The sequence below is a fragment of the Mytilus trossulus genome, chromosome 1, assembly GCF_036588685.1.
Source record: "Mytilus trossulus isolate FHL-02 chromosome 1, PNRI_Mtr1.1.1.hap1, whole genome shotgun sequence".
NCBI classification, from domain to species: domain Eukaryota; kingdom Metazoa; phylum Mollusca; class Bivalvia; order Mytilida; family Mytilidae; genus Mytilus; species Mytilus trossulus.
The window spans coordinates 76918179-76931538 of record NC_086373.1 but is presented as its reverse complement, the minus strand read 5'-3'; the positions used below and the strand labels follow the sequence as shown (position 1 = coordinate 76931538).

Below are 13360 nucleotides of genomic sequence, written 5' to 3'. Positions count from 1 at the left end.
GATAAATTCATTACACGATGAACTATGACCTACATCGATATATATGGGGTCATTAAATTTGATTTGATTCGAGCTTCTTCCGTACCCGATAAGGAATTTACTGACCCCTTATATATCGTATTAGGTCGCTAACACACCATATAACCAAGGACTTATATATACGTCCCTGATATAACTAATAATATATGTGTACATTAAAGGAAATGAAAAATTCATGTCGAAAAAAAATCTTATTAAATATAGCAAAAATGCAAAGTTTAATAATTTGACCATTCACAATAGGTTAAAGAATTATAGTAAGTTCATGAAGAACTTATAAATGCTTGTTACAAAGTCTTTAGTAAATTAAAGTTCATGGCATTTAGTCAAAAGCAAACGAAGGTAACATCACAACAATAAATTTCGTCCTTGAACACAGCTGGCTTGACACAGTCGAAATTTTAATTCACACATCAGAATCCTCGTCCTCACCGCATGTGAATAACAGTCCGGGTATCTGTCCGATCTTGGTGTCTGTTCCATTTCTACTGTATTTTGATTTGCTAAAAGAGAAACGAACAGTCCCACAGTTTACGCTAGTTGTCCCTCCTTTGCCTTGGTAAGTGTCAAGTCCTTCAGCATTCGTCAGTTTGACAACAACAGTATGTTTCTTGCTGTTTGTGATAGTGACAGGATGTTCCAGCAACACAGGGTATGTATGTTGAGATTCGCTAGTTTTCAATCGTGTTCTCCGCGTTGCAACCTCATGGTCTACAGTGTCGTACAAGGAGCATGTGATATCGTATACACCCTCGCCAATGTAGGAGCCGTAAACGAGAACACCGTGTAAAATAATAGGACGGTTTGTTGTGAAGGCAACAGCATCAGGTTCTCCACCACAATACCAAGAGCCATCTTCGTAAACAGAATGGTACCGGATACAGGTTTGAATAGGACGGGTGTCTTCCGAATCTCTGGCCTCAAGTTCATCTATTTTTTCACTACGTTCATGTGTTATGAATGTAGTTATTTTGCTTCCTTTTTGGTAGAAAAATTTGAATAATTCAACCTTCTCTTTGTCTGACAAAATATCCATTTCTGAAATTACATCCGTAAAATACTCTTTCCCCATGAGCGGGAATCTTATTAAATACAAAAGGTGACCTAGCTCGGCGCGCTGATTTTCAGAGCTTACTTCCTTTTCCTTCTTGGTACATTTGTTTGACGCCCATTTAAGCACACACGACAAAATTGTCTGTTCATCAACTCGTAGTAAGTCGTCCTGCAGTACAAGTTCTAAACAATGAGGGCTAAGCTCGAGGAAGTCATTGGAGTGCAACACGTCTGGTGCATGAATTCTTATATATGCCAAACATTTCTCTTGTAAATCTTGTTCATCAAAGATATAAGACTGTTCAAAGATGGTACATATATTTTCTGCTGATCTGTCTAACTCCAGATATTTCACACATACTTTAACTAATGACTGGATTGAGTATTTTTTAGCAGCATATAACAACTGGAGAACTAAATCTGGTTTGATGTCAGTATCCTCACAATACAGGTACCTAAAATAAACCAATTTTTGTTATATAGCAAATTTAAAACAAACAATCATGTCTAAAAAATAAAGATTTTAGGGCACCCATTAAATAAATGTTTTTAGGGGCAATGAATCGTTGACCAACAAATGTGCTTCCTAATGGGCCACGAGAACATGATTTCTGACAAATTAAACTGATAAATGTTTTCTTTATTGGACAAGTTACATATCGGAAACATGTCATACGTGGTCTCTGTCCAGTTTGTTTTACATTTGGCAAAATTTTCCAGGGGAGAAGTTTTAGAATGTCAGTTCCTTGCAGTCTTGAATAATACCCATATATGTGACTGTGTTGAGTGTTTGTCACTTAGTCGGTGAAGTAATGTCCAAATATTTCCACACATCGGTCATTTTGAAACCAAATACAACAAATGGAAGTTTTTAACTACCTTGACTTGCTACACTGTATATAGCCCTTGCACGGTCGGTCCTGGCTTAGGTCTTTTTGGGCATTAAATAATTTAATTTTACCATATGGTAATCGACAACGTATGCATGAACTAGTATACAGAATTAAATTGAGAACGGAAATTGGGAATACTAGATATAACTAAATATTAAAATCTATTTCAACCGATGTTTTTTTTAGAAATATCACACCAGTGATTCGTATGTTCTTTTTCTGAGGTAAAGCGTTGAATTATGTGAACAGTAGTTTTCTATGTTGCTTACAATATTTTACTGTCTGAATCCGTCATAGTTTTCTAATTTGGTTTCTTTCTATCGGACTTATAATGTGAGCAGCTCAACGTATTTAAGAATGGAGAAGAATTTTGTTATCCTTTTGTTTTGATATATGTTATAAAATGAAATCTTTGTAAAACTATAGACACTGTGTTTTATGTTTCTGATACAAAAAGCCCTGCCAATACTTACTGCAATAATATTCTGAATACACCATGTTCGATGTCTGGAAGAGCTATTTCTTGACCTTTTTCTGCAAGAGGACCGTTAAACATTGCAAAGAATACACAGCTTCTGCTGATCAATATATGTTTATGTGCTGAAACTTTAGTCTTGTCTTCACCAACTAAAAACGTGACGTCACATCCAATGTTGTTTTCTAACATATATCTATTGCATTCCACCAAACATCGCGATGACTGCCAATCTTCTTCAGAAGAAGCCATCTTGAGTTTAAATCCTGTAAAGACAATATTCGAAATTTACTATTTGGAATATAGTACTAAGTCATTGATTAATTGCCATAAAAAACAAACTCTACAACATCAAACACCATGACTCATTACAATGAATATCAAATCAAAAGAAGGAGGATATGTTATTCGTTGAACCAAAAATGACAAATTTCAGACAAAAAGAATCAGCATCAGACATATTATGATGTTTCAAATGATTTCAATTGGTTCAGAGCCTAATTCTTTATACACAACTTAGTAAATATCTGAAGAAAAGCTTTCGGGTCGATCCGGCCCCAAGTCGATCCGTCCCACGTCGATCTGGCCCCAACAAAAAATATTTTTATAAGGAACAAAAATAAAGATATATATTAAATGTAATATTCCATATGTATACACTGTACATGTACTTGATTATACTGATGAGCCGTAAGGCACAAAGTTAATAAAGAATTTGAAATTGTAATTGTAACTCATAAATGTGTATGATTTTTTTTATAATGTAAAAGGTTTATGATAAATAAAAAAAAGGTCCATTGAAAAATATATGAGTATAAAACAACTATAGGTTGATTATGTTTTTATAAAAAGTTTTCAAATAATTTGGTATATATAATTATATTAAAACGTAAATAAAAGAATACGGTACAAGCCGATCCTTAAGCTGATACATACACACTTTATTTTACTTAGGGCCGGATCGGTTTCGGGCCGGTATGACCGGTTAGCTGAAGAAAACACTCGGAAGGAACTCACTCCGAGGCAAACAAGAAAAAGCTATGACAATCCTATTCAGTATCAATGTATACATGCATGTAAACATGGTAAATAGGATGAAGTATCTCTTCTGGTAATTTAACCCCTCTTAAATTAGCGATATTTGCGGAGACTACTGAATTACTTTAACACATGATATGTTTTAGAAGTCTCAAATCTTTGTGGTTCGAGAATCTTGATTTAGAATGTAATAATATGCTTTGTCCAATAAAAACACAAGGAACCAGATGCTCCGCAGGGCGCAGCTTTATATGACCACAGAGGTTGAACCCTGAACGGTTGGGCAAGTATGGACACAACATTCAAGCTGGATTCAGCTCTAAATTTGGATTGTGATTAAATAGTTGACACAGCATAGGTTTCTGACACAGAATGAATGTGGTCTAATGAACTTAAAATTTTTGAGCAATTCACTATGCATTTGAATATTAATCCTCTCAAAAAAATGTTTGAAGAAATTTTCTATCTTTTTATTTATGAAATTTCAAATGAGAAAAAATTACCCCCCCCCCCCCCCCCTCAGTTTCTTTTCACATCCACCTTTCCTTTATTCCAAAACCGATCTCAATTCAAATTTCCAATTGAGTTTGCAACACTAATTACTCATTTAAATACATCATAAAATATTAAAATGTAAAAAAAGTGCTTGTTATCACTTGATGGTAAAGATTGTTTTAATTTATCAGTTGGCAGTAAAAGTGAATATACATTGTATATTGTATAAAATAATGATTTAAGTTGATTCAACTACTATTCTGGACAAAGAAAGATAACTCCAATTGATTTCTTGCTATTGCACAATATTGTGCAATTAGATATTTCTTGCTATTGCGCAATACTGTGCAATGGAAAATACTTGCTATTGCACAATACTGTGCAATTGAAGATTTCTTGCTATTGCGCAATACTGTGCAATTGAAAATTTCTTGCTATTGCACAATACTGAGCAATTGAAGATTTCTTGTTATTGCTGAGTACTGTGCAATTGAAAATTTCTTGCTATTGCACAATACTTAATATAATAATTTTGGATCCTGATTTGGACCAACTTGAAAACTGGGCCCATAATCAATCAAAGCACGAAAGCGCTGTAAAGGCAGTTAATTACAGGTTGTGTGTATTTCTAGTCCAGTTATATCATTATCTTCCATAGAACAGAGGTGGTTTGTAGAATTTAAGATTTAGAGTTCTTTTGTACCTTAGTTCACCTATACATGTATCTATAGTCTACTGTTTACAGTATATTTTCTGTGCCTCGCCATGAAATGCATTTTTAGCCATGGCCTTGTCAGTTTGCTTTAAATTTATGAGTTTGACTGTCCCTTTAGTGTCTTTCGTCCCTCTTCTTTAGACATACTGTATAAGAACTTTTCCTTTTCAATATAAATAGACTATTTTTAATTATTGATTGTATACGCATATTCTATGGCTCCCATAAAAAAATAGTTCACAAAGATTGACTAGTCTCTGTACTGTGTGTATAGCAAGAACATCAAGTAACATAATGGTAAATGTACAAAGTAACATGTCAACTTTTTTGATGACCATACTAGTACCTGCCAACTGTCAGTATTTGCAGAGTATTTCCCCCATCGAGCTCGAGGCTCCCAAATGGAAATTTTGTAAGAGCAATTTTGTCGACTATTTAAAGAAAACAATTAATTCAACAATGGCTATAAGCTTGTTAATGCAAGAAGAAGCCAAAAACCACATTAGAATATTTTTGAAGGGAATCCATGACAATCACCCCATTAGCAAATAGCCCCACTTTTTCACTAACTCGCCCCACTTAAAAAAAACCTGCCCCAACCTGGATTACCAAATCGCCCCACTTGTGAACTGTGTTAAATCCCGTTAATATTACTCCTGCCAACTCGCCCCACCTGATAGAAAACGATAATATCTAGATAAATATATTATTAACCAGGAAGAATTTAGTAATGCCAACTCGCCCCACTTATGTAAAAAGATGTTATCCCATTGTATATAAGTTAAATTCTGTTAATATAACTCTTGCCAACTGGTCCCACCTAATGGAAATCGGTGAAATCTAGATAAATATATTATTAACCAGGATGAATTTAGTAATGCCAACTCGCCCCACGTATGGAAAAAGATGTTATCCCATTGAATATAAGTTCAATTCCTTATATTGCATTATGATACAATTAACAGGTTTCTTTTCAATCGTTATGCAAATAACTAAGCTTCAAAACTTACATTTATTCTTCAGTATATATCAATAATAGTAATTAAATTAATTTTCGGTTTGTTTGTATTCTGTGTAGATTAGTTTTCATTAAAGTGGTGCGAGTTTTTATTTTTAATTATATATATATTAATCTAAAAATTACCGTTTTTTTATAAGTAGGGCGAGTTGGCAGGAGTAATATTAAACAGGGTTCTCGCTAAGGCGAGTCCATGAGTCCTGGACTCAACAAAATCTGTCTGGACTCACCATTTTCAAAACTTGTGAGTCCACAAATACATTAATATTGAAATATTTTGTATAAACTGAACACAGTAACCATGACTCAGCGTGGCCAAAAATGATGAGTCCCTGGACTCGCCTTCAAAAATCCTTAGTGAGAACCCTGATTTAAAATGATTTAACCAATTTCACATGTGGCGCGAGTTGGCAGGAGTAATATTAAACATGATTTAACCAATTTCACATGTGGGGTGATTTGATAAATCAGTTTGTGGTGTTTTTTTAAAAAGTGGGCCGATTAGCCAGTGGGGCGACTTGTCCTGCTTCCATTTGAAGGCCCCCTTGAAGGTTTTGTATGACTATATGAACCATCTTTCACGTAAAACCCCCATGTGCATTTTGAAAAGTTGGCAGATATGTTTCTTACTCCAGGCAAAATCTACCGGTATGAATGAAAAAGAAGTTTTCAATTAAGGCTCTGTGGCCATAACAGCTGTCTCATTAGCATTTTAACCACTAAACCACTTCCCATATTTGCAATTAAAACAATAGAAGATAATTATTCAACGCAAAAACAAAACTTACTTGTAAATATGAAATTCTCTTTACGGTATGAGTTTTTCTCCTTGTTTGAGATTGTACAGTAGTACCTGTAACTGCTTATACCTACATGTATTTCTTATTCACTTTTGCTTGATAAACTCACTAAATATCATATACATTGTACCACATCTCCTTATTTTTATATGCATTCCAATAACATGAACAATTGTAATTCAATTCTATATACCAAAGCAAAATGAACTGCACCACTTTCATTCACTAGTATGCATCTTTTGGCAAAATACAAGACTTTGTTCTTAGATGACACAATTAATATAATATATATTTATTGATAAAAAAATAAAATTTGGTATACAACTCTTTAACAGTATAAAAAAAAGCACAGCTGTGTCATAAATTGTGAAATTTGTGCTGAAAACATAGACATTGATGGTATTTGAGTAATTCCATATGTGAAGCTCAACATTAGCTCGTCAGTTGGTGGTGGACAGTTATAGTTCCTTTCTGCAGGCTAGGATGAATGACTTTTCAGGAAAACCAATTTCACAAATCAAAACTTTCCTCTAGCATGTCTAGATTTCTCCTACAATATTCATCCAGTTTAGTTCTTTTGTTTTAATTGGACACCGTCCTGATTTTTAATTTTGCAAACCATTCAGTCTCTTGCTTGCAAATGGTGCATGAAAATAGGATGGGTATGGCAGTAGACAAGTCTCTTTAAAGTGGGTTTGTGCCCTGAAAAAAAGTTTTATAACTTAAGTTTAATTGAAACTTGTGCAACACATATACCTAAATAACTATATAACATAGAAGAGAGCATCATTCGTGTCAATGTTTTGTTCCTGTTTACATTGTCATTGATATTTTTTCAGAAAGCCTGAGGCATAGCTCATGAATTACTGTCATTAGACATTACATCCTAAATTAACATAATTACTGCTAGAATGATTATCAGTATGATATACGTACACTATCATTGTACAGCCCAAGTCTTCAGTATATATAATTGTTGCATTCATTCACTCCTGTGTTCAGTCGTTCAAAAATTTCTAAACATCAACAAATGAACTTTAATAACAACAAGAAAACACTAGAAAAGATACGTACATACAACCCGTGTTTAAGTGTATTTGAAAGAGAAATAAATCTGGTTAAACGATGTAAAAAGGAGAAATATATCTGGTTAAACGATGTATAAAGGAGGAAAAATTGTAGATATTGCATTACGATGCGTTCTACCTAATAGCACGTGGATATGTGTTTACATATTTAGACTTGACCCAGTATGACCCGTACCTTGTAGGTCACCGCCGTCGTTTAAACACTTGACTACAGTCGTGTATAAGCTAGACAATAAAAAGCTTAAGCCTGTGCTATTTTTGTGAAGTAAATGTGTTTGTTCTGTACATTTAAATTGTTTTACCTGATAGCAAGAACGTATATCTATCCGTTTCCTTCTCAATTCACTTTGTCAAATTCTTCGAGCTTCTTCAAAACATACGTATTACTGCGCCCGGAAGTGAAAAAAATATGAGAAATCCTCGTAAAATAATGCTATTTTCAATTTTGTGGAATCCATTTTGTTATATTTATTATACAAAGATAAAAAAAGTTACGATTAATTATGAATTTGCATATCATTATACGGAACGTTTATGGACTATTTTTAAGTCGGTCATTTTGGCGGTAAATCATGTACACATACACACGTAGATTGGCTGGTACCCGATTGTAATGTTACACATCAAATATATCAAATAGCTAATACCCGGAACGTAGTACCGGGAACCAGGATAATACGTAGATAACATACATAACTAATACCGAAATTGAAAACGCTTTACGGTTTCTCGTTCATAAACCGAATTCCGCTTTGAATTATAGAAGATGCAATATTAATCATGTTCAGTCGACTTTTCATTGTTATATCAACGTCTGAACTAATTAAAGAATCTTTAGATGTCAGATAACACTTGAAATTGACCCGACCTCTTTCCACACGGAATATACAACTATTGATAGTTTGTAGTCAGGTTGACTGCTTATAATGCAAAATACACACTTATAACAAGTTCTATAAAACGAACAATACACACTGGTCGTTTCTTTAGTCCCCAATGTAAATGAAAGAAACAAAAACCATGTCATACCATAAAAAGAAGAGGAGAAATTCGAACATTTCCGGATCTATTTCTGGCCAAAAGACCCCCAGCATGGATTGCGTATGAAAAGATGAACCTCATGACTTAAAAGTCAGGCCTTAAAGCACTGCCTTTAAAAATCTAAGTGCATGTTTGGATTCAGCATATCAAAGAAACCCAAGAATTCAATTTTTGTAAAAATCAAACTAAGTTTAATTTTGGACCCGTGGACCAATTTGAAAACAGGACCAAAAATTAAGAATCTACATACACAGTTAGATTTGGCATATCAAAGAACCCTATTTTTTAAATTTTTGATGAAATCAAACAAAGTTTAATTTTGGATCCCGATTTGGACCAACTTGAAAACTGGGCCAATAATCAAAAATCTAAGTACATTTTCCAATTCAACATATCAAAGAACCCTATGGATTCAATTTTTGTCAAAATCAAACTAAGTTTAATTTTGGACCCTTTGGACCTTAATGTAGACCAATTTGAAAATGGGACCAAAAATGAAGAATCTACATACACAGTTAGATTTGGCATATCAAAGAATCCCAATTGTTCAATTTTTCGATGAAATCAAACAAAGTTTAATTTGGGACCCTTTGGGCCCTTATTCCTAAACTGTTGGGACCAAAACTCCCAAAATCAATTCCAACCTTCCTTTTATGGTCATAAACCTTGTGTTTAAATTTTATAGATTTCTATTTACTAATACTAAAGTTATGGTACGAAAACCAAGAAAAATGCTTATTTGGGCCCCTTTTTGGCCCCTCATTCCCAAACTGTTGGGACCTCAATTCCCAAAATCAATACCAACCTTCCTTTTATGGTCATAAACCTTGTGTTTAAATTTCATTGATTTCTATTTACTTAAACTAAAGTTATTGTGCAAAAACCAAGAATAATGCTTATTTGGGCCCTTTGTTGGCCCCTAATTCCTAAACTGTTGGAACCAAAACTCCCAAAATCAATCCCAGCCGCCTTCCTTTTGTGGTCATAAACCTTGTGTCAAAATTTCATAGATTTCTATTTACTTTAACTAAAGTTATTGTGCGAAAACCAAAAAAAATGCCTATTTGGGCCCTTTTTGGCCCTGTATTCCTAAAATGTTGGGATCAAAACTCCCAAAATCAATCCCAACCTTCCTTTAATGGTCATAAACCTTGTGTTAAAATTTCATAGATTTCTATTCACTTTTACTTAAGTTAGAGTGCGAAAACTAAAAGTATTCGGACAACGACGACGACGATGCCAACGTGATAGCAATATAGAGGGGGAGGACAGGGGGTACCCTTCTCCCTTCTCCCACCCCTCTTCTCCTTATTTTTTTTTTTTAATTTACCGGAAAAAAGAGATATATTTTATTTTTTCATATTTTATTTTTTTCTCCAACTTTTTCTCCTTTCTCCCAGCCTTCCTCTCCTTTCTCCTACCCCCTTTCTCCTTTCTCATTTCTCCTACCCCCTTTCTCCCTGTCTGCCTTACCCCTGTCCTCCCCCTCAATATACGACGAAAAAAAAGTTTTCACAAATAGTGTGTGTGCATCAATAATGCTATATATTGTGCATGATAGCGATCTCTAGCTCGTGTTCATTTGCCTTATCAATTCCTTTTTTCAAATTTACTAGTTCAAGACTACTGTCGCATATCAGGGGTACAATGTATGTAAAAAAAACATATCAAAATGGATATGGAGTTCTTACAATATATCTGAAGTCATGTGCTTTCTACCAGACTTGTTTCCATTCTCATCTTCTTTTGTAATATAAGGAGCTAGAAACGTGCTTTTATCCCAATAATATGCACATCAGTGGTTTTTTTTTATTAAGAAATAATTTCATCTTTTCAAATTTAGAGAGAATTTCAGAGAAACTTTTGAATGTTTAAATGTGAACTTTTGAAATCATTTTTGTTTAAGCCAAAAAATGTAACTACCTTCTTTCTTTATATTTTGTACTTTCATTTTTATTATTTCAAATGTTCATTCATTACCCAGACAAACTTACTTTAATATTTATATTGTCATTTAACATGTTTAAGGATATCCAATTTTTCTTTAAAAAAAAATTATAAAAAAAATGGATTTTTTTCATTACATTGCATGTCTATTATACATTGGAGGCAAAATCTGGGAATCTGTTTACCGACATGAACAAAGAAGCAGGACTATGAGTTATGTTTACAGTGCAACACAATTTCCTTTCTATTACTTCAAATTTGATAAATTGCTGTTTGCTCAATCGCCAGTGGCAAACATTACACACATATAAAGAAACACTTCCTTATCAGAACTCTTCATATATAATGAAGGAGTTATTAAAATAAGATGCAAATGAAGTGGACGTCAATATTGTTGAAATACAGATCCTGTTTCCAAGTTTCTCTAACAAGATCTCATAACACTATGTCCTACTTTTTGTCATTATAAATTTTATATCAACCAATGAAATGTCTGCCTGCAAATTTTTGAAAGTGAGTATCCTTTTAATAAAACCTAAGGATCCCTCACAGTTGGTTAAACAGAGTAGCATGGAGTGTTTTCATATCCTTGAATGTGACTTGTACACAGGATCTATATTTTTATCAGATAGAATCAATGTTATTAATTTTGCTACCAGTAATTTCAAAATGTAATTTCTAAGAAAACTTTTTATATCATTTTATAATTTATAAATTTGTAAACTTTTTTCCCCATTATTGTTTAAATTAGGTTATTAGTTTTCTAATTTGAATCTTTTACATTTATGAAGGCTGCTATATGCATTATGGGTTTTGTACTTGTGTGAAGGCCATATACATGTAGTGACCTACAGTTAATAACTTCTATGTTAATTGGTCTCTGGTTGAATGTTGTCTCATACATACACATGATTAAAGCCCTTGTTATCAGTTCTGCTTAAATATAAGTCTACTGTAATTTTAAAATTAAAATAAACATGTCTTAGGGATTTAATGAAAGATGATACAGAATATTTTTATATATGCCTGCCAAAAATTTCAAACATAACAATAAAACTTTCCTTTGTTTCATCAGACATATTGTACAATTAATCTACACAGATTTATTTAAAGTCTCTTTTTATAATCTTTTTTACCAGAACAAATAACTTTTTTCTTTAAAATTGAAGACGTGGACATTTTTTCATAGGAAAATAAATCTGTGGACTTTTATATGTGACATTTGACTAAAATACTAGTAAATTATGTAACCATGGCCTTTTTATAGTACATGTGTACATGTACCTGTAGCAATTTGTGTCTGCCCAGACACATTTTATGGACTGCATGACATGAAATTCCGTTGTTTCTCTTTACTCTTCTACAGATCTCAAAATCAACATTTTTGTTTAATTTTAAAAAGCCTGGTGTTTATTAGACTTATAAAAGTCTTATATACATGTCAGTGGCGGATCCAGAACTTTTCCTAAGGGGGGCCCGCTGACTGACCTAAGAGGGGGCCTGCTCCAGTCATGCTTCAATGATTCCCTATATAATCAACCAAATTTTTCCCACAAAATGGGGGGGCCAGGCACCCCAGGGCCCCCCCTTGATCCGCCTATGCATGTATTAAGTATAATTTAGAACCTGCCAATGCCAATATTTTTTACAGGTAGAAAACAGGTTTGTCTGTATGCAGAGTAAATTGTATGATGTAGATACATGTACATGTATGGCCATTTTAGTGATAACCTCATTATGAACCTTTAAAAATATGTCAAAAAATAACCTCTGTTGTATACATGTACATGTAAAATTACATAAAAACATTTATAAACTTTAAAACCAACAGTCTTATTTTATACAAATTTCCAGTGTAACACTAAAAACCTGAATGTTGACAGGACCAGTTATCTAAAAGGACCTGGAAATATACATTTTGTATCATTTGATTTATTTGAATTTCAGTAACTTACAAAAAAAATGTATAATTTATGAATGAATTTTATAGTATTTAACATAGATGTTTAAATGAAAAAAATAATTATATAAAATAGTTTAATGCCAAAACCCAGATCTAAATTGGAAAAACAAGAGACCTAAATGGAAAAAAAATTCTACACTCAGACTTTAAAAAAACTTTGATAACTTTTTTTTATTTTTCAAGACAATGATAGATTTTTAAAATTCTAAATTTTAAATTGCTTAATTTTGTAATCTTCTTTTAAAATACAATATTTGTGGTTGCAAAGGGTTATAGTGGTATCACAAAGTATGCACTTGTTATTATTACTTTTTTCTGGTACATCATTCCTTTGTCTTATATTACAAAGGGATGTACATAATAAATATAGGTTTACACATAATTTAGAGTGACAGCCAGGGTAAGAAATTCAAGACACGCCACAGTACAGAACATGTACACAAGAAAAGTTCAAAACAGTGGAGTAATTGACCAGAACAACAAAAAATACGTAATCTAGGGTCCTATTTGCAGAAAGTGAAGATTTGATTGTTAACTATTTTAGTCAACTTACCAGTGATGCAAGCGTTGATAAAAGGGAGATAACTGCTTTGTTTATATCTTTTTATGTTCAGACGACCAACCCAAATAGATATCAATTCATAGGAAACAAAGTATACAGTTTAAATGATATCTGGCTGATTACTTCAGACGATTTTCAATTGTAAGAAAATGACTCTTAATCATGTAATTAAACGTTTTAAATTGTAAATAGCCGTTGCAGTGTATCCTGCGATTTGTTGCCTGGTTTTAGTT

The 13360-nt window shown here is 33.0% G+C and overlaps 1 protein-coding gene across 1 annotated transcript; it reads right to left on the bottom strand.

The window, feature by feature from the left end:
* Window positions 1–228: 228 nt before the first annotated feature.
* LOC134685488 (BTB/POZ domain-containing protein 6-like) lies at window positions 229–13359 on the bottom strand. Its single transcript, XM_063545249.1, has 3 exons — window positions 13119–13359; window positions 2459–2726; window positions 229–1547 (listed from the first exon to the last, which is right to left on the bottom strand). The coding sequence occupies exons 2-3, from the start codon at window positions 2710–2712 to the stop codon at window positions 446–448; spliced, it is 1356 nt and encodes a 451-aa protein (XP_063401319.1). The 5' UTR covers window positions 2713–2726; window positions 13119–13359; the 3' UTR covers window positions 229–445.
* Between the last annotated feature and the right edge of the window lies 1 nt (window position 13360).

Bases quoted from the DNA above. Each gene is read 5' to 3' on its own strand.
- LOC134685488 (XM_063545249.1), bottom strand. From the start codon at position 2,712: ATGGCTTCTTCTGAAGAAGATTGGCAGTCATCGCGATGTTTGGTGGAA. The intron at 1,548-2,458 runs GTAAGTATTGGC...GGTTTATTTTAG, and splicing joins GTATTCAGAATATTATTGCA to GTACCTGTATTGTGAGGATA.